Source organism: Pristis pectinata, chromosome 1 (assembly GCF_009764475.1).
Source record: "Pristis pectinata isolate sPriPec2 chromosome 1, sPriPec2.1.pri, whole genome shotgun sequence".
Taxonomy (NCBI): domain Eukaryota; kingdom Metazoa; phylum Chordata; class Chondrichthyes; order Rhinopristiformes; family Pristidae; genus Pristis; species Pristis pectinata.
Genome location: NC_067405.1, coordinates 143,128,609 through 143,150,549, shown reverse-complemented (window position 1 = coordinate 143,150,549; position 21,941 = coordinate 143,128,609). Strand labels below are relative to the sequence as shown.

At 45.5% G+C, this 21,941-nt stretch overlaps 1 protein-coding gene and 1 long non-coding RNA gene across 2 annotated transcripts in view; both read left to right on the top strand.

The window, feature by feature from the left end:
- Positions 1–3,666, top strand: part of efcab11 (EF-hand calcium binding domain 11) — a 95,301-nt gene extending 91,635 nt beyond the window's left edge. The window contains exon 6 of the mRNA XM_052029742.1: positions 2,934–3,666. Within this exon, the coding sequence (XP_051885702.1) occupies positions 2,934–3,003 (70 nt within the window). The 3' untranslated portion in view covers positions 3,004–3,666. The remainder of the gene's footprint in view (positions 1–2,933) is intronic.
- An 11,869-nt stretch (positions 3,667–15,535) lies between these two features.
- The window catches only part of LOC127568518 (uncharacterized), a 30,062-nt gene continuing 23,656 nt past the window's right edge, over positions 15,536–21,941 (top strand). Inside the window, exons 1-2 of the long non-coding RNA XR_007956016.1 lie at positions 15,536–15,642; positions 19,414–19,559. This is a non-coding gene — a long non-coding RNA (uncharacterized LOC127568518). The remainder of the gene's footprint in view (positions 15,643–19,413; positions 19,560–21,941) is intronic.

Below are 21,941 nucleotides of genomic sequence, written 5' to 3'. Positions count from 1 at the left end.
CCATATACGGACCACTGTCTGAAAATGTTACCCCTCAAGTTCCTATTAGATCTCTCCCCTCTCACCTTAAACTTATGCCCTCTAGTTCTTGATTCCCCAGTCAAAGCCGAGGTTATTGTCATATGTACAAGTACACGTATGCACAGATGCAATGAAAAACTAATTTGCAGCAGCATCACAGGCACATAGCATCATATAGCAGCATTCACAAGAAAAACATAAATTAAACATAAATTATGCACAACTTTTACAGGAAAGAATACAATTAGAACAAAAGAAAAGTCCATTTTAGTGCAAGGTGATCAAAGAGGTCATAGTGCTGCTATATTGAGATAGTGATTAGGGTTTTGCTGGTTAATTCAAGAACCAAATGATTGAAGGGAAGTAGCTGTTCTTGAACTTGGTGGTGTGGGACTTCAGGCTTCTGTACCTCCTACCCATTGTTAGCTGTGAGAAGATGACATGGCCCAGGTGGTGGACATCTTTGATGATGGATGTTGCCTTCTTGAGGCAGCGCCTCCTGTAGATACTACCAGTAGTGGGGAGGGATGTGCCCGTGATGTATTGGGCAGAATCCACTACTCTCTCTGCAGCTTCTTACATTCCTGCACATTCGAATTGCTGTACTAGACCGTGATGCATCCAGTCAGGATACTTTCAACAGTACATGTATAGAAATTTGGTAGAGTGTTCGGTGACAAGCTGAATCTCCTTAATCTCCTAAGAAACTAAAGACGCTGGTGCACTTTCCTTGTGATTGCATCTATATGCTGGGCCCAGGACAGGTCACCTGAATTTAATGCTGCTTAATTCTCTTCACTGCCAATCCCCCAGTGTAGACTGGCACATGTTCACCCTCCTTCCACTTCCTGAAGTCAACAATCAGCTGAAAAACACGATGATGCTGGAGGAACTCAGCGGGCCAGGCAGCATCCGTGGAGAAAAGCAGGCGGTCAACGTTTTGGGTCAGGACCCTTCTTCAGGACTTGAACGATCCTGACCCAAATCATTTTTACACAGAGAAAGTGTTACACAGACAGTGATTGATATCTAGAAGTCGCTGATGGAGGAGGAGGTGGAATCGGATACGTTTAAGAGATATTTAGATACTTAGATATTTAGACACTTAAATAGGAAAAGCATAGAGAGGTACAGCCCTAATATGGGCAAGTGGTGTGAGTGTAGATGGGCAAAAAGGTCGACATAGATGTCGTGGGCCCATTTCTGTGCCGAACAACTCGATGACTCTGAACTTGCAACCCTCCCAGTACCTGCGAAGAATCCACTGTAGGTCCATAGAGGGAAACACACTGCAAAATTACCCTGCAGATTTGCTTTGGAATCACCATAATAGCAATTTTGTGACTGTGTGTGGGCAAGCCATTAAATACCAATCAGGATCAGATTGTTTTGAGTCAATGCGTTATCAGTCCATCCCCAAACACACAAAATGATATTCCCTGATATGGGAAGTTAATAGGTGCGCATTGCAAGAAAATCCTTTTATTATGTCCTAATGTGTTCTCTTCCAAAGAAGGGTCCTGATGTGAAACGTTGACCGTCTGCTTTTCTCCACGGATGCTGCCTGACCTGCTGAGTTCCTCCAGCACCTTGTTGTTTTTTTCATCTAGATTCTAGCATCTGCAGTCCTCTTGGGTACAGCCATCTCTGCCGTCCAACAGAGAAAAGGAATTCTCAAGGTTTAGAAAGAAACAAAGAACATAGAAACATAGAAAAACTACAGCACAATTCAGGCCCTTTGGCCCACAAAGCTGTGCCGAACATGTCCCTACCCTAGAAATTACTAGGCTTACCCATAGCCCTCTATTTTATTCAGCTCCATGTACCTATCTAACAGTCTCTTGAAAGACCCTATCGTATCCACCTCCACCACCGTTGCCGGCAGCCCATTCCACACACTCACCACTCTCTGAGTAAAAAACTTACCCCTGACATCTCCTCTATATCTACTCCCCAGCACCTTAAACCCATGTCCTCTTGTGGCCACCATTTCAGCCCCGGGGAAAAGCCTCTGACTGTCTACCCAATCAATACCTCTCATCATCTTATACACCTCAGTCAGGTCCCCCCTCATCCTCTGTCTCTCCAAGGAGAAAAGGCTGAGTTCCCTCAACCTGCTTTCATAAGGCATGCTCTGCATTCCAGGCAGCATCCTTGTAAATCTCCTCTGCACCCTCTCTATGGCTTCCACATCTTTCCTGTAGTGAGGTGACCAGAACTGAGCGCAATACTCCAAGTGGGGTCTGACCAGGGACCTATATAGCTGCAACAGTACCTCTTGGCTCCTAAATTCAATTCCCCGATTAATGAAGGACAATACACCATATGCCTTCTTAACCACAGAGTCAACCTGTGCAGCTGCTTTGAGCGTCCTTTGGACTCGGACCCCAAGATCCCTCTGATCCTCCACACTGCCCAGTGTCCTACCATTAATACTATATTCCGCCAACATACTTGACCTACCAAAATGAACCACTTCACACTTATCTGGGCTGAACTGCATCTGCCACTTCTCAGCCCAACTTTGCATCCTATCTATGTCCCTCTGTAACCTCTGACAGCCCTCCAAACTATCCACAACACCCCCAACCTTCGTGTCATCTGCAAACTTACTAACCCACCCCTCCAATTCCTCATCCAGGTCGTTTATAAAAATCACAAATAGTAAGGGTCCCAGTACAGATCCCTGAGGTACACCACTGGTCACTGACCTCAACTCAGAATATGACCCTTCAACAACCACTCTTTGCCTTCTGTGGGCCAGCCAGTTCTGGATCCACACCGCAATGTCCCCTTGGATCCCATGTCTCCTCACCATCTCGATAAGCCTTGCATGGGGTACCTTATCAAACGCCTTATCAATGGAAGATCCTTGTTTTTGTGCTGACTGCTCCATGTTTTCTTTGTTGCAGGGAAGTGGATCGGGACTCAGATGGTCGTGTTAGCTTCAGGGACTTCGAGGCTGTGATGGGCTACCAGTAGGGAATTCATAAAGCCTGGAGTGAAGACGTGGACTTCAGCCCTCGATTGTATCTGTAATTGGGGGTGATTCCTCATCTGCTGTTTTCGGGAGGGAGTGCCAATTATAGCCAGCCTATCATGGGAAATAGCAGCTACATCGCAACGAAGATTGAGCACAACTAACATGTGATTTATACAACGTGGTTTTGGTGGAGGATGCAGGGTTGTTTCATATAGACTTGGTTCTAACACCTGATGCATCATCTCCTGTCTCAGAAACCTGCCCCCACCGCCTCAGCCCCAGTGTATCACCACACCTGGGCTACATTATCCCACTCCTCTCTCACCTGCCCTCCCCGACAACCTTCACATCACCCTGGGCTGGGATTCCCCCACACACCCAACCTCAGCCTTGTGTCTGATCCCCTACTGATGGCCCCATCCACCTTTCAGAAACATTAAACCAAGAGAGTCATTGGCAAAAGCAGGAGAACATTCTGTGTCCCAGCCAGTCTTATCAAAGCAGACTACCTGGTGTTTATTACGTTGCTGTTATTGGGATCTTACCATGCTGAAATTGAGTACTTGATTTCCGATGTTAAAGCAGTGACTATTCTTTTAAGTTACTTCATTGGCTATCAGAGGCCCTGAACAGATGTCTTTAAAATCATTGAATAAGTCATTGAATAAAATTATTGAATAAAATCATTGAACAATCAACTGAGTAAGTATTTTGCATCAGTCTTCACTGTGGAAGACACCAGCAACATGCCAGAAATTCAAGAGAGTCGGGGCGTAGAAGTGAGTGCAGTCACTATTACTAAGGAGTCGGTGTTTGGGAAGCTGAAAGGTCTGAAGGTAGATAAGTCACCAGGACCAGATGGACTACACCCCAGTGTTCTGAAAGAGGTAGCTAAAGAGATAGTGGAGGCATTAGTGGTGATCTTTCGAGAATCACTGGATTCAGGAATGGTTCCAGAGGACGAGAAAATCGCAAATGTCACTCTGCTCTTTAAGAAGGGAGGGGAACAAAAGACAGGAAACTATAGGCCAGTTAACCTGACTTCAGTGGTTGGTAAGACGGCAGAGTCCATTATTAAGGATGAGGTTTCGGGGTACATGGAAGCTCATGATAAAATAGGCCGAAGTCAGCATGGTTTCCTGAAGAGGGGATCTTGCCTGACAAATCTGTTGGAATTCTTTGAGGAAGTAACAGGCAGGATAGACAAAGGAGAGTCAGTGGATGTTGCTTACTTGGATTTTCAGAAGGCCTTTGACAAGGTGCCGCACATGAGGCTGCTAAACAAGATAGGAGCCCATGGTATTACAGGAAAGGTACCAGCATGGAGAGAAGATTGGCTGACTGGCAGAAGGCAAAGAGTGGGAATAAAGGGGGCCTTTTCTGGTTGGCTGCCGGTGATTAGTGGTGTTCCGCAGGGGTTGGTGTTGGGTCCGCTACTTTTTACGTTATATGTTAATGATCTGGATGACGGAATTGAGGCCATATCTCCCCATATCTACTGGCATTGGAGAGGGTCCAGAGGAGGTTTACAAGAATGATACCGGGAATGAAAGGGTTAGGAGCATTTGATGGCTCTGGGCCTATACTCACTGGAGATTAGAAGGATGAGGGAGAGCTCATTGAAACCTACTGAATATTGAAAGGCCTGGATAGAGGGGACATGGAGAGGATGTTTCCAGTAGTGGGAGAGTCCAGGACCAGAGGGCACAGCCTCAGAATAGAAGGACATCCCTTTAGAACAGAAATGAGGAGGAATTTCTTGAGGGTGGTGAATCTGTGGAATTCATTGCCACAGACGGCTATGGAGGCCAATTCATTGGGTGTATTTAAAGCAGAGGTTGACAGATTCTTGATTAGTAAGGGCGTCAAAGGTTACAGGGAGAAGGCAGGAGAATGGGTTTGAGAGGGAAAAATAAATCAGCCACGATCGAATGGTGGAGCAGACTCAATGGGCCGAATGGCCTAATTTGCTCCTGTCTTGTGCTCTCTCTCTCTCTCTCTCTCTCTCTCTCTCTCTCTCTCCCCCCCCCCCCCCCCCCTTTCTCCCTCTTCCATTTGAAAAGAATGACACTTCATTCCACATCTCCACAAGTACCTCTTCTCTGTGGCCAGCTCTCTGAGTCCCCAGGTTCTCTTGTCTCCCAGCCACTGTTCCTCTCAATGTGATAGATACCCCTCTCTCCCTCCTCTCTCACTCCCTGCGGGATTGATGGGCAGGAGGGTGGATCTCACCGGCTTTCAGAGATGAGGACCCCTAACCCACTGTATCCCTCTAGATTTTCTCTTCTGACAACATTGCACATTGGCCCACATTACTACATTAAAGGTGCTTTTCAAATGCAAATACTCATTTCAGTGACAGGTGCAAATAACCCAAGCATTGGAGAGACTGAGCTCTATCCAGATTTAACAGCCTTTCCAAAGCTTTTTTCAGCTGCAAGCAACACCAAGTTACTTTTATTCTTGGTGAACTTCAAAGGGGTTGGAATAGATACAGTGAACAGATTTTCTCAATCCTCCTGTGGTTGCCAGACAGAGAGTCAGGCTGTGAAGTTGGTCACTGCCTCTCATCTCAGTATGAAAACTTTGGATCCCATTTGTTATTCCTGCTTTTCCTTTCCTGATGGCATTGTTTATTATTTGTTTTTTTTAAAAAGTATTTAAATTCATGTGTGTGTACAGTTACATTTTCTTTCCTCTTTTAACCCCTTCTGCTTTTTCTCAGATCATCTCCCTCACACAGCACAGCTTAGTGAGGCAGCCTGCTCCCACACACCATGTTTAACTGGCAATGGAGGCATCTCAGGTGTCAGCCTAGAGCTGTCAACATCAGCAAAACCTTCGACAGTGAGTTATGCGATTAAAAGTAAGGTGGGACACAGCTGTTGAACTCTCGTTCTGGGCTCCATCATCATGGGTAAGGTCAAAAAAATAAAGTAAAACACCGATAATCCATGATCAGACTATTCAGAAATCCTGACAAGAGATGAGATGTATGTGTGATTTGTCACATGTACATAGAAACACAGTGAAATGCATCTTTTGCGCTGAGTGTTCTGGGGGCAGCCCGCAAGTGTCGCCACACTTCCAGCGCCAACATTGCATACCCACGACTTCCTAACCCGTATGTCTTTGGAATGTGGGAGGAAACCGGAGCACCCAGAGGAAACCCACACAGACACAGGGAGAAGGTACAAACTCCTTACAGACGGCGGCAGGAATTCAACCTGGGTCGCTGGCGCTGTAATAGCATTACGCTAACCGCTGCACTACTGGATGGTTTGGCAACTGGCTCAGCAGGTGGCTTGCACTGCATTCCCTTCCCATTCCCCGAGGCCCCAGCTCTTGTGCTCCCTTTAAACTTACTGGTTCACCAGAAGATGTATTATAATACTGGTAACATCGAAAAAAATGTGAATTAAAGGCGTGTTAGTGGATTTATAGAAATAACATCCAAAAGTCCAGAAAGTCCAGCACCACTGAAACCCTGAGTGTACTGGATTATCGAAGTTTTACTGTATTAACAAACATCATCCCAGAACTAAGAGCTGACGAGAAACGCTGTACAGAAGTGGGACAACGGAACTTATTTTCCAGAAAGTAGTTGGCTGAGAAAGTGACGTGATGGAGATCTTTAAGGGTTTAATGGGATATGTTGGGAAGCCTTTTTAAGGCCTTCAAATCTAGAGGCCTTAATAACAAAATAGTCACCAGTAAATCCAAAAGGAAATTTAGAAGAAACCTGTATCCAGAGAGTGGTTGGATTGTGGATTTTGCATTCAGATATGGTAGCTGAGGCCAATATCACATCTGCTTTTAAGGGGAATCTGGATAAACAGGGCACATAGAAGTGTGGGAGTTGCTGGGATTAGCACCAGGCATACCTAAAAAATGAGGTGTTGGCCTAATGAAGCTGTGACATGTTACCACATGCTTTGTAAGAGAGCAAAGTGATCTCACAATCAACAGATTGTGTGCTTGAGGAAGCTCCGGGAACATCCCCATCCTGAACAGTGTCAGGGCCCAGCATGTAAGTGCCAGGGAAATGGCTGAAGTATTCACGATGATGCCCAGCCAGAGGTCTGGGTGGAGAATCCATCTCAGCTGCCGCCTCAGTCCCACACCATCTCAGAAGCAAATTGTCAGCCAATTCAATTCATCCAGTGATATCCAGAGATAACTGACAGCACCGGATACAACAAAGTCTATGGGATCAAGTCAAATCAAGTTTGTCATATGCATAATGTGTGCACAGGTGCAATGAAAAACTTACTGGCAGCAGCATCACAGGCACATAACATCAGATACACAACATTCACAAGAAAAAGATGAACATAAACAATTTTTACAAGAAAGAACACAATTAGAACAAAAAAAAGTCCATTTTAGTGCAAAGTGATCATAATGTTGCTAAACTGCAGTGATTAGGGTTTTGCTGGTTGCTTCAAGACCTAAATGGTTGCAGGGAAGAAGGGAAGGGAAGGGATCAGACAACATCTCAGTTGCAGGACTGAAGACCTGTGCTTTCGCCTCCCCTCAGCCTCCATCCTCCAAATCCTTCTCCCGGGTGAACACTGACGAGAAGTATTCATGTAGGCTCAGTATCCCACTCAAATCCCCTGGCTCTACACATAGATTTCACCTTTGGTGCCCGAGGTGAACAACCCTTTCTCTAGCTACCATCTTTCTCCTAATATATAAAAGGTTTTATGATCCTCTTCAATCCTGCATGTCAAGGCCATTTCACGTCCTCTTTTTGCCCACTAATTTCTTTCTTAAGTTCTCTCCTACAACCCATGTATACCTCAAAGGACTCACTCGAAATCAAATCCCTATACCTGACGTATGTTTCCTTCTTACTTCTGATCAAACCTTCAACTTTCTTTGTTAATCGAGGTTCCCCAACCTTATCTTTGCTTCTTATCCTTACAGGCACATACTGACTATCTCGTGTTTAAACCCCATCTACTTATCTTTTTCTCTCTGTTCCTAATCTACTTGCCAGGTCCTGTCTTATACTGTTGGCGTTAGCCCTCCCCCAAACCCTAACTCTAGGACCAACGTTATCTCTTCCACAACTGCCTTGCAACTTACCAAACTATGGTCCCTGTTCCGAAAGCTTCCACCACAGACACTTCCATCACTTGCCCATCCTCATTCCCGCAGAGAAAGTACAGCCCTTTCCCCAGTACGACTCTCCACATACTGCTTTAAAAACCCCTCATGAATGCATTTTATGCACTTGGCCCCTTACACTGTGATACTACAACCCTGTGGGTTTTACACCATACCGCGATTTCCCTACATATCTTTTGTTCCAATTCCCACTGACTATTGAAAGGCGTAGAGTATAACCCCATCAAAGTGATCACCCCTTTCTTATTTCTAAGTCCTACCCTAATATTGTGCTCTGTTCTGTTCGCCTCACTACAGGAAGGATGTGGAAGCCGTAGAGAGGGTGCAGAGGAGATTTACAAGGATGCTGCCTGGATTGGGGAGCATGCCTTATGAAAACAGGTTGAGTGAACTCGGCCTTTTCTCCTTGGAGCGACGAGAGGTGACCTGATAGAAGTGTATAAGATGATGAGAGGCATTGATCGTGTGGATAGTCAGATGCTTTTTCCCAGGGCTGAAATGGTGGCCACAAGACACAGGTTTAAGGTGCTGGGGAGTAGATATAGAGGAGATGTCAGGGGTAAGTTGTTTACTCAGAGAGTGGTGAGTGTGTGGAATGGGCTGCCGGAAACGGTGGTGGAGGCAGATACGATAGGGTCGTATAAGAGACTGTTAGATAGGTACATGGAGCTGAGAATACGATAGGGTCGTATAAGAGACTGTTAGATAGGTACATGGAGCTGAGAAAAATAGAGGGCTATGGGTAAGCCTAGTAATCTCTAGGGTAGGGACATGTTCGGCACAGCTTTGTGGGCCAAAGGGCCTGAATTGTGCTGTAGGTTTTCTATGTTTCTATGTTCTAAATAGCCTGATTGGTCAATTCCTCCAGGACATCCTTCCTGAGTACCACCGCGATGCTCTTCTTGATCAGTGGTGCAACACCCCATCTCCTACTGTACCCCACTCTGTCACGCCTGAGACCTCTGGACCCCAGAACATTGCTCCGTCAGTCCTGCTCTTCCCTCAAACATTGTTTCTGTGATTGCTGCAATATCATAATCTCATCTCATCTCATTTATCTTAACTGTGAGGATGCTTGAATTAAAGTAAATGCAGTTAAACCTCCCAGCCCTCTCATGCTTCTCACCTCTCTGGCCTGTTCTACTTTCTACATATGATTCTGACTCCTCACCAGCTGCACTATCATCCATCCCCTGCCTCACAAGTTTAAACCCTCCCAACTAGCACCAGCAAACCTCCCTACTTATAACTTATGTATTAATTGTTCCTAGTCTACCATAGCTAACTCACACCTCATGCCTTTGTAATCAGAACACTCTACAAGTCAAACGATATTGATCAGTAAGTTTGCAGATGACATGAAAGTTGTTGGTGCTATGGATAGCAAGGAAGGTTGTCTAAGACTACAGTAGGATATAGAACATAGAACAGGAACAGGCCCTTCGGCCCACAATATCTGTAAGATAAGACATCTTTATTAGTCACACGTACATTGAAACACACAGTGAAATGCATGGAGTGTTCTGGGGACAGCCTGCAAGTGTTGCCACGCTTCCGGCGCCAATATAGCATGCCCACAACTTCCTAACCTGTACGTCTTTAGAATGTGGGAGGAAACCGGAGCACCCGGAGGAAACCCACACAGACACGGGGAGAACGTACAAACTCCTTACAGACAGCGGCCGGAATTGAACCCGGGTCACTGGTGCTGTAAAGCGTTACGCTAACCGCTACACTATTAAACTAATTCCCTGCACATGATCCATATCCCTCTATTCCCTGCATGTTCACATGTCTATCTAAAAGCCTCTTAAACGCCACTATCGCACCTGCCTCCACCAGTCCTCCTTGCAACCCATTCCAGGCACCTACCGCTCTCTGTGTGAAAGCACTTGCCCTGCACATCTCCTTTAAACTTTCCCCCTCTCACCTAGAATGCATGTCCTCTAGTACTTGACATTTCTATCCCGGGAAAAAGACTCCAACCACCTACCCTATCTATGCCTCTCCTAATCTTAAAAACTTCCATCAGGTCTCCCCTCAGCCTCTGATGCTCCAGAGAAAACAATCCAAGTTTGTCCAACCTCTCCTTATAGCTGATACCTCCTAATCCAGGCAGCATCCTGGTGAACCTTTTCTGCACCCTCTCCAAAGCTTACACATCTTTCCTATAATGGGGTGACCAGAATTGCACATAATACTCCAAGTGCGGCCTAATCAAAGCTTTTTATAGCTGCAACATGTCTTCTCTTATATTCAATGCCCCGACCAATAAAGATGGAAAATTGGGTGCAGTGTTGTCAAATGGAATTTAATCCAGACAGTGCAAGGTGATGCATTTAGGGAAGTCAAATATGGGTAAGAAATTTTCAGTAAATGGTAGGGTACGAAGCAATGATAGTAAACTGGGGGACATTGGGGTTCAAGTCCATAGATCCTTGAAAATGGCAACACAGGTAGATAGGGTGGTGAAGAAGGCATATGGCATGCTTGCCTTCATTGGTCAGGGCATAAAATAAAAGAATTTGGAACACTATGTTGTGACTATACAAAATACTGCTTTGTCTACACTTGTGCAGTTCTGGTCACCAGACTACAGGAAGGATGAAAAACACGATGATGCCGGAGGAGCTCAGCAGGCCAGGCAGCATCTGTGGAGGAAAGCAGGCGGTCAATGTTTCGGGTCAGGACCCTTCTTAAGGACTGAAGATAGGAAAAGGGGAAGCCCAATATAAAGGAGGGAAAAGCAGAGCAGTGATAGGTGGACAGAAGAGGGGAGTCGGGGTGGGCACAGGGTGGTGATGGGTAGATGTAGGTAAGAGATAGTGATGGGCAGGTGTGGGGGAGGTGGGGAGAGCAGGTCCACTGGGGGATGGGTCAAAGGTAAGGAGAGAGAGCGAAAAAAGAGGCCAGGAAAGGGAAGAAGAAGCGTGGTTGGTGGGGGGGGGGGGGGGGGGGGTGGTTGTGGAGAAGTGGGGGGTGGGGATTACCTAAAGTGGGAGAATTCAATGTTCATGCCATTAGGCTGCAAGGTTCCAAGATGGAAAATGAGGTGCTGTTCCTCCAGGAAGGATGTGGTTGTGCTGGAGAGAGTGCAGAGGAGATTCACCAGGATGTTGCCTGGACTGGAGGGCTCCAGGTAAGGGGAGAGATTACATAGGCTGTGCATGTTTACACAGGAGCCTGAGGGGTGACTTGATAAAGGTATTTAAAAGTATCAGAGGCATCGACAAGGAAGATAAAATCGTTTTCTCATGGTAAGAGGGCACAGGTTTAAGATGAGGGGAAGGAGCTTTAAAGGGGATTCGAGGGGAAAGTTTTCCACAGAGGGTGGTTGATATCTGGAACTCACTGCCAGAGGAGGTGATGGAATCACATACGTTTAAGCGACCCCTAGATAGGCAAGGCATAGAAGGATACGGACCTAATGCAGCGAGAGGGATTAGGGTAGATGGACAAAAGGTCAGCATGGAAGTGGTTGGCCTTCTGTGCTCTACATGATAACATCACCATGAGAGAAATTTCAGGTCCAAGATCCTTCATCAGAACCCGTATGTCCGATAGGTGATATGCCGTTTACAAGCTGTCTGGTTGATAGATTAATGAGGGCTGTTAAAGAGAGCAAGAAAACAAAGGGTCATGTAAAATGCAGGTCAGCTGTTGCAGAGAAGTGAAACCACAAGGAGAATGTTGGCAGTGCCCAGCAGGTCAGGCAGTGTCTGTGGAGACAGAAAACGGAGTTAATATTACAGATGAAATGGGGGTATGCTGACGCCTCAGTGTCTCATGACTCCGCAGTCTCTTACCATTTAGTTAGATAATAGGATTCTTAAATTTATTTTTCCAGAAAAACTGGACAATTTCATATTTTCCCATATTATATGCCATCTGCCCAGATCTTCACTCACTCACTTAACCTATCTCCTATCTGTAGCCACTTTTTGCCCTTTTCACATTTTCTTACCCATCTTTGTGTTGCCAATAAATTTAGTCCAAGTCATTTTAAAAGACAGTTGGACAGGCACATGGATAGGAAAGGTTTAGAAGGTTATGGGCCAAATGCTGGCGAATGGGACTAGCTTGGATGGGGCACCTTGGTCGGCATGGACCAGGGCCTGTTTCCATGCTACATAACTCTATGACTCTACTTAACTTTGCAGCAGTACTGACCTGTTCTGATATATGAACCTGAGATCGTTGAATTCAATATGGAACCCTGAAGGCAGCAATGTGCCCAGAGGAAAGATGAGGAGCTGTTCTTCAAGCTTAAACTGGTTCTCACTGGGCTAGTGCAGCAGGTCAAAATGGGAGAAGGATGAGAACTTGGAGTCTCTTTTATTTAGATTCAAGATCCTTTTTTCAGTTTGAACTAAATTACTTTCAATGTTATATAAAATTAATTAGATTTGATTAAATTAGTTTATTGTCATATACACGAGGGTGCAATGAAATTCCTTGCTTGCATGAAGCTCACAGAGTAAACAGTGTACATGGTGATAGTAAATGCTAACAGTAAATACAATGACGAGCGCAAGACAGCAGAATGGTGCAAACAATTGTCGCACAATCTGAAGTAGTGCAAAAGGAAATGCTGAAGTGACGGTAAGAGAATAACTGATAGATGTAGAATTAAGAGCACAGGAAGGGGATGTGAAAGAGGTGATTGGTTCGGAAGTCCGACAGCAGTGGGGAAGAAGCTGTTCTTGAGTCTGGATATCCGGGTGTTCAAGCACCTGTATCTTCCCCCAGAAGATTAGAAGAGAGAAAGGGAATGGCCAGGGTGACAGGCACCCTTGACGATACCACTAGCCTACCTGAAGCAATGCACGGTGATGATGGACTGGATGGAAGGAAGTGACGAACCTGTGGTGGACTGGGAAGTGTTTACCACTCACTGCAGGTTCCAACAGTCAAAAGCAGAGCAGTTGCCACACCAGGCTGAGATGCAACCTGTCAGGATACTTTCTATAGCACAAGAAGTCTGAGAGAAAATCCTTGTGGACATGTTGGATCTTCTCAGATGCCTAAGAAAGTAAATACGCTGACGTGCTTTGTTGATCACCGCATCAGTGTGAAGGGACCAGGTGAGGTTGCCAGTGATATTCAAGGATCAATCAATTCTATCATGTTAGGCAACCTCTCGCTGCCTTGGTGAAGCAGCCACCATAATCGAAGACTCCACCCATCTGGGTCATTCTCTCTTCTCCCCCCTCCCATCGGGCAGAAGATACAGGAGCCTGAGGGCACGTCCCACCAGGCTCAAGGACAGCTTCTATCCCACGGTGATAAGACGATTGACCGCTTCCCTTATATGCTGAGATGGACTCTTGACCTCACAATCTACCTTGTTGACCTTGCACCTTATTGTCTACCTGCACTGCACTTCCCCTGTAGCTGTGACACTTTACTCTGTATTCTGTTATTGTTTTACCCTGTACTACCTCAATGCACTGTGTAATGAATTGACCTGTAGGATCAGTACGCAAGACAAGTGTTTCACTGTACCTCGGTGCAAGTGACAATAATAAACCAATACCAATAGCAATTACTATTCCCTTAATGTCTCTTAAATTCTGGTTCATCAATTAACCCTTTCTCATTTCATAACACTAGATATAAAGTAGCCTGTTCCCTTGTTGGCTCTTCAACATACTGATTAAGAAAAGCATCTCTTATGCACTTCATAAGTTTGCCTTCCATGCTGTTAATGCTACCTCGGTTTGCCCAGTCTATGTGTAGCTATGATTACAGGCTTACCCTTGTTCCGTGTACCACTTTGCCTTCCTTCCATCTACAAGGCACGTTTCAGGACCACGATGGAGTCATCTCCACTTACCAGCATGAATGGAGCTCCAAGAAGTTCAATGCCATCCAGGACAAAGTTCCCCATCCACTCCCCTAAACTTTCATTCTCTGTTCCGATGGCGCACAGCGGCTGCAGTGGGCACCAGCTACAAAACACACTGCACTTACTTGCCGAAGCCACTCCGACAGCATCTCCACCACCGTGACAGACAAGGGCAGCAGGCACCGGGGATACTTGACGCTGCTCGACCCGCTGAGTTCCCGCAGCAGATTGTTTGTTGCTCCAGACTCCAGCGTCTGCCGTCTCTCGTGCCCACAAGGAATACTCCGACCCGTTGGCTCACTTCAAGACACACACCATCCTTTTTGGTGGGATGGTTCATTATTGTCCCGTGTATACTGAGATACAGTGAGAAGCTTTTGCTTGTGTCCAGATCATTCCATTCATAAGTACATTGAGGTTGTAAAAAGGAAGACAGAATGCCGACTATAATGTTATGGTTACAGAGAAAGTGCAGGCAGACAAATAAAGTGCAAGGGCCACGACGAGGTGGATTGTGAAATCAAGAGTTTGTCTTTATCGTACGAGAGGTTCATTCAAGAGTCTGATCACCATGGGATAGAAGCTGTCCTTGAGCCTGGTGGTACGTGTTGTCAAGCTTCTGCATCTTCTGCCTAACAGGAGAGGGGAGAAGAGAGAATGTCTGGGGTGGGAGAGGTCCTTGATGATGTTGGCTGCTTTACCGAGGCAGTGGGAAGTGTTGACGGAATCAGTGGAGGGGAGGCTGGTTTGCTTTTTTTTGGAAGTATATTACGGTTCCTTCATTGTTGCTGGATCAAAATCCTGGAATTCCCTATCCAGCAGTGCAGCGGGATCACCCTCTCCAGAAGGACTTCAGCAGTTCAAGGGGGCAGCATCCTAGCACCGTCACAAAGGCAATCGGGATTGGATAATAAATAGCCTTGGCAGTAATGTCTTCATCCCATGAATGAATGTGGAAAACTACACATTCTCATGGAGATTAATGCAAGATAATTATTGGGGGCAGAGTTAATAACTACAAATGTGGGATAATCACTGGAATTAATACTTGCCAGCTGCAAACTCTCTTCCTGCTCTCCCCTAAGGCAGAACCCAGGCAAGTGTGAGAGCTGGTTGGGTTGAGAAACAATACAGCAAGGTCCAATTAAGATCGTTCAAGCTTTTAGTCTCTGTAGGTAACCGGGTGTGCATGAAATTTAAGGCTGAACTATGATCTGAATTCATGCAACTTTGCACAGTCAATTCCAAGGTTCAGCAATCAATACCCAATACCTGGAGTCTCAGACGAGCAAGGATCTTTCATGCCCATTGCAATCACATAGGAAAACATATGGAAATTATTTTAATTAAGTTACATGCAGATCTTGGTAGCTTTTAATTCAGCGAAATGCATCAATTACTTTATTAGCCACAGGAGCTGTTAATGAAATGCAATGTTTCCAGTTGGACTATACGACAGCTGTCATGGTGAATTTCAGAAGTAATGAAATCAAAGTAATTTACATTGATTCATTAATGCACTCAAATTTCTCAATTTGGTCAAGGTCCTGTGACAACATGCCACCAGCTCGAGAAAATACCATTCGATCACCCATCAAGCAAGTCTGAAATTTACTCTGTTACATATGGGAGTATTACTGGAAGTAAATTACAGGTACGGTTTCAAGTAAGTCTCTCCCTTGTACAAATCCCATCTCTCCAGAGTGTTGTTAAAGTAAGACAATAATTAATAGTAGGATTTATATACCTTTGAGTCTATAACGTACAATATTAACATCACCACGGATAGCAGATTAGTTTTATGAGGCAATCATACTTCTCCTTTATATTGGAAAGCTATTAACAATCAGATAAGCATCCCTAGCAGTGCTCTGTGTGTGCGGCAGGCACTACACACAGGATGGATTGCTTTCGATGATTTGCATTTTTAACATTTATTTGGAAATTCTCAAACATGCTGCTCCTTCGATCTAGACCAATTATAAAATAAATTTGAACTCTGGGGTATATGTGTTCAGGTGTAAAGTAGTTCTTAAGGAGATTCTTAAAGGAGGACAGACATATCAGGAACCAGTGAAGTTATAGAATCTAGGTCTTGGCTGCCAATGGTGGGTCAAGCAGGCTGCTTTGTACTGAATGGCGCTGAGCTTCTTGAGTGTTGCTAGGGTTACCCTAATCCAGGCAAGTGACCATCACACTTCCTACTTGTGTCTCGTTGAGTCATAGCATTATCCAGCGAGGAAACAGTCCCTTCTGCCCAACCTGTCCATGCCAACCCAGGTGCCTACCTGAGATAATCCCATCTGTTATTCTCATTTGGGACCCTCACCACCCGGGACATGCCCTCTTCTCATTACCACCATTGGGGAGGAGGTACAGGAGCCTGAAGACCCACACTCAATGATTCAGGAACAGCTTCTCCCCCTCCGTCATCAGATTTCTGAACGATCCATGAACCCACGAACACTACCTCATTATTCCCTTTTTTTGCACTATTTATTTATTTTGGTAATTGATAGATTTTATGTCTTTGCACTGTACTGCTGCAGTAGAACAACACATTTCATGTCGTGTGTTGGTGATAATATATCTGATTCTGATTCTGATTCTGCCTGCATTTGGCCCATGCCCCTCCAACCTTTCCTATCCATCTATCTATACAAATGTATTTTCAACAATGTAGCTGTACCCACATCTACCACTTCGTCTGGCAGCTCGTTCCATATACTCACCACCCTCTGTGTGAAAAACTTGCCCCTCAGGTCCCCTTAAAACTATTCCCTCTCACCTTAAATCTATGCCCTCTAGTTTTAGACTTCCCTACCCTGGGGGAAAATCTGTGACCATCCACCTTATCTCTGCTCCTCGTGATTTTATAAACCTCTAAAAGGTTACACCTCAGCTTCCTTGCTGCCTTAGCCCACCCAGCCTCTCCCCATAACTCAAGCCCTCCAGTCCCAGCAACATCCTTGTGAATCCTTTCTGCCTCAATGACGTCCTCCCTATAGCTAGGCAACCAGAACTGCACCAGATACTCCAAACACGGTCTCACCAATGTCTTGTACAGCTGCAACATGACAGCACAACTCCTGTACTCAGTGGCCTCACTGCTGAAGACAAGTGTGCCGAATGCCTTCTTCACAACCCTGTCCACCTGTGTCACGACTTTTGGGGAGCTATCTACCTTTACCCTTAGGTGGCTCTGTTCTACAACAGTCTCCAGGGCCCTACCATTTACTCTGTGTGTCCTGCCCTGGTTTAACTTCCCAAAAAGCCACATTTTGCACTTGCACCTGCCATTCCCTGGCCCACTTTCCCAGTTGATTGAGATCCTGTTGTAACCTTAGACAACCTTCTTCACTGTCCACTATACCTCCAGTTTTGGTATCATCCGCGAACTTACCAACCATGCCACCTGCATTCTCATCCAAATCATAAATATAGATAAGAATATATAGTCAGGTTCAGTTACAATTTTGGTCAATGCTGACACTCACCCCCAGCATGCTGAGGGACTTCTTATGAGGGAGAATCATTATCATATTTTTGTAGACATGAACATTACCTGCCAAGTAGCATCCCACGCCTGAATTGGGATGGATTCTTACATGCAACATGGACTGCCTATCATCCAAGAGGCAGAAAAACTCAGAGGGATGGATGGAGAATGGTCATGTGACTTGTGAGCAGAGGGAGTGGTCCACAATCACACAGCGCATCTTTCGAAAATGATTTTTTCATGAAAGCAGAAACACATAAAAGCATTAATCACTGACAACAGATATAAACGGCAAGATACTGCAGAGAGCTGTGGACATGGTTCAGCACATCACGGAAACCAGGCCCGCCTCCATGGACTCTGTCTACACTTCTCGCTGCCTCAGTAAAGCAGCCAACATAATCAAAGACCCCTCCCACCCCAGACATTCCCTCTTCTCCACCCTCCCATCAGGCCTAAAAGCACATACCACCAGGCTCAAGGACAGCTTCTATCCTGCTGTTATAAGACTACTGAACAGTTCCCTAGTACGATAAGATGGACTCTTGACCTCACAATCTACCTTGTTATGACCTTGCACCTTATTGTCTGCCTGCACTGCACTTTTTCTGTAACTGTAATATTTTATTCTGCATTCTGTTATTGTTTTCTCTTGTACTACCTCAATGCACTGATGTAATGAAATGATCTGTATGGATGGCATGCAAAACAAGGTTTTTCACTGCACCTCAGTACATGTGACAATAATAAACAAATTTACCGATTTAAATAAAATTGTGTGTTTGCCCTAAACAGACCTCTGTGCACTTTTTATTCCATCAGGGACAAGGAGTAATTGTGTGTGAAATCTCATGGTCTGAGCTTTGTAACTTGGAAACAATTGGTTATTATTGAGTCAAGCAGCCTTGTAAAAGATAGAATGAATTTCTCTTGCACCTTTCACAACCAGGATGCCTGACAGCCTGAGGGTGAGGGAACAGGGTAACAGTGCATGCCTGGGGCGGTGGTGGGGGTGGGGGGGGGGAAACCAGGTAACTGTGCGTGCACACCGAGGAACCAATTAAGCAAGTAAATAAATGAGGTCACCAAGCACTGGAAATGGAGACACAAGAGACTGCGGATGCTGGAATCTGGAGCAAAAAATAAACAGCTGGAGGAACTCAGTGGGTCAGGCAGCATCTGTGGAGGCAACTGGATTGTCAGTGTTTCAGGTTGAGACCCTGCATCTTGACCAAGAGTAGAGGGAAGATAGTTGGTACATTGAAGTGAAAGGGAGGCGTGAGACAGAGGCTGGCAGGTGATGGGTGGAACCAGGTGAGGAGGGGATGAGGGGCAGATAGAGCCAGGTGGGGAAAGGGATAGGAAAGGTGAACCAAGGGACAAGAAACCCAGGTAGAAAGGTTTGTGGGTGATGGAAAGATGGAACTAGGTGGTGGAGGGTAATGAGTCTCAGTCATGGTTGGTGGGGGCGGGGGGGAGAGATGGCAAAGGAGTGAACGAGTGGAGAGAGAGCCTGGCTGGAGTGGTGGGAGTGGAAAACAACACAGGGAGAGTGGGTTACCTGAAATTGGAGAATTCGATGTTCATACCATTGGGTTGTAGACTACCCAAGCCGGATATGAAGCGCTGTTCTTCTAGTTTGGTGTTTGGCTTCACTTTGGCAGTGGAGAAGGCCGAGGACAGACAGGTTGCTATGGGAACGGGGATGGGAGGCCCAATGACATGCAACCAGAAGCACTGCAAATGCTCAGCTTGTCAGCCAGAGTCTGTGGAGACAGAAGCAGTATTGTAACTTCAGCCCAGCAATGTCTTACCAAGATTCCCGTCTACCACAGTATTTTATTCTGTACATCTGTTCTACTGATTTTAATTCAGAGATAAGCATTGACTAGGACACTAGCTAACTAACATTCATCACTGTTTCAGCTCCTACACTCAGGGAATTGCACGCTGGCTCCATTGTATCTACGACATTCTGATGAACCCTCTACACCCTCTACAGCTTGGAACGCAGTAACCTGAATGAGCTCTGACCAATACCCTGTACAGCTGAGGCAATGCATTGAATTTTGGTATGGAATTTAATTTAATTTTGTTTTACAACCATCTGGGGTGTGTAATGTCGAGCTTCAGTGAAAGTGGTGTCTATAAGCCAGGTAATGAAATTGGATGGTCATTTAGCTTGACTGTTCTTTTACTTCTGAGGAACTGCTCATTCTCTCAGGAGCTACTAATTTTCATTCCTGTTTACTGATTTCTTTTGAATTTGCCAGGGATTTTCTTAAAGTCCAATATATCCTGCAATATCTTTTAGTATAAAATCTGGAGAAGTAAAATGGGTTTTCAGATTGGAAACAAAAAGTGACTAATGATCCCTAATTACAGTAAACTTACATTTCACAGCCAGGTCAGTGAGTAACCCTTCTCCCAGTCCTGGAGGGCGGATGGGTTTGTTCCTCTCTGCAGGTGGACATGACTGACGTTGAGCTGCCAAGAACCTGAGCTTTGGAATTCCTTTGGAGAGACTAGAGGAGCTAGGGCTTTACTCACTGGAGTGAAGGAGGATGAGGGGAGACATGATAGAGGTGTACAAAATATTAAGAGGAATAGATAGAGCGGACAGCCAGCGCCTCTTTCCCAGGGCACCAATGCTCAATACAAGAGGGCATGGCTTTAAGGTAATGGGTGGGAAGTTCAAGGGTGATGTCAGAGGGAGGTTTTTCACCCAGAGAGTGGTTGGTGCATGGAATGCGCTACCTGGGGTGGTGGTGGAGGCTGATACGTTGGGGAAGTTCAAGAGGTTGTTAGATAAGCTTATGGAGGAATTTAAGATAGAGGGATATGTGGGAGGAAGGGGTTAGATAGTCTTAGGAGTGGTTTGAAGGTCGGCACAACATGGTGGGCTGAAAGGCCTGTATTGTGCTGTATTGTTCTATGGTTCTATGGTTCTTTCCATTTCCATCCACAGACGCTGCCTGACCCACTGAGTTCCTCAAGCAGATTGTTTGTTGCTCCAGATTCCAGCGTCTGCAGTCTCTTGTGTCTCCACATCTCTCTCTCTCCACCAAGTTCATGTCGACCATCAACCACCCATTTACACTAATTTACATTCATTAATGACTTAGATGATAATGTGGTAAACTGGATCAGCAAATTTGTGGATGACACCAAGATTGGGGGTGTAGTGGACAGCGAGGAAGGCTATCAAAGCTTGCAGTGTGATCTTGACCAGCTGGGAAAATGGGCTGAAAAATGGCAGGTGGAATTTAATGCAGACAAGTGTGAGGTGTTGCACTTTGGAGGACAAACCAGGGTAAGACTTACACAATGAATGGTAGGGCTCTGAGGTGTGTGGTAGAACAAAGGGACCCAGGAATACTGATCCATGATTCCTTGAAAGTGACGTCACAGGTAGATAAGGTCGTAAAGAGAGCTTTTGCAACTTTAGCCTTCATAAATCAGGGCACTGAGTACAGGAGTTGGGATGATATGTTGAAGTTGTACAAGACATTGGTGAGGCTGAATTTGGAGTATTGTGAGCAGTTCTGGTCACCTACTTACAGGAAAGATATCAATAAGGAAAGAGTGCAGAGAAAATTTACAAGGATGTTGCCGGGACTTGAGGACCTGAGTTATAGGGAAAGGTTGAATAGGTTAGGACTTTATTCCCTGGAGCACAGAGGAATGAGGGGAGTAGAGGTATACAAAAGTATGAGGGGTATAGATAGAGTGAATGCATACAGGCTTTTTCCCCTCAGGTTGGGTGAGATTATTGGTATTGGTATTGGTTTATTATTGTCACTTGTACCGAGGTACAGTGAAAAACTTGTCTTGCATACCAATTGTACAGGTCAATTCATTACACAGTGCAGCTACAGTGGGTTAGTACAGAGTGCATTGATGTAGTACAGGTAAAAACTAACAGTGCAGAGTAAAGTGTCACAGCTACAGAGAAAGTGCAGTGCAATAAGGTGCAAGGTCACAACAAGGTAGATCGTGAGGTCAGAGTCCATCTCATTGTATAAGGGAACCGTTCAATAGTCTTATCACAGTGGGGTAGAAGCTGTCCTTAAGTCTGGTGGTACATGCCCTCAGGCTCCTGTATCTTCTACCTGATGGAAGAGGAGAGAATAGAGAATGATCTGGGTGGGTGGGGTCTTTGATTATGCTGGCTGCTTCACCAAGACAGCAAGAGGTAAAGACAAGAGTCCAAGGAGGGGAGGCTGGTGCCTGTGATGCGCTGGGCTGTGTCCACAACTCTGCAGTTTTTTGTGGTCCTGGGCAGACCAGTTGCCGTACCAAGCCATGATGCATCCAGATAGGATGCTTTCTATGGTGCATCGATAAAAGTTGGTGAGAGTCAAAGGGGACAAACTGAATCTCTTTAGCCTCCTGAGGAAGTAGAGGCACTGGAGCTTTCTTGGCCATGGCATCTACGTGATTTGACCAGGACA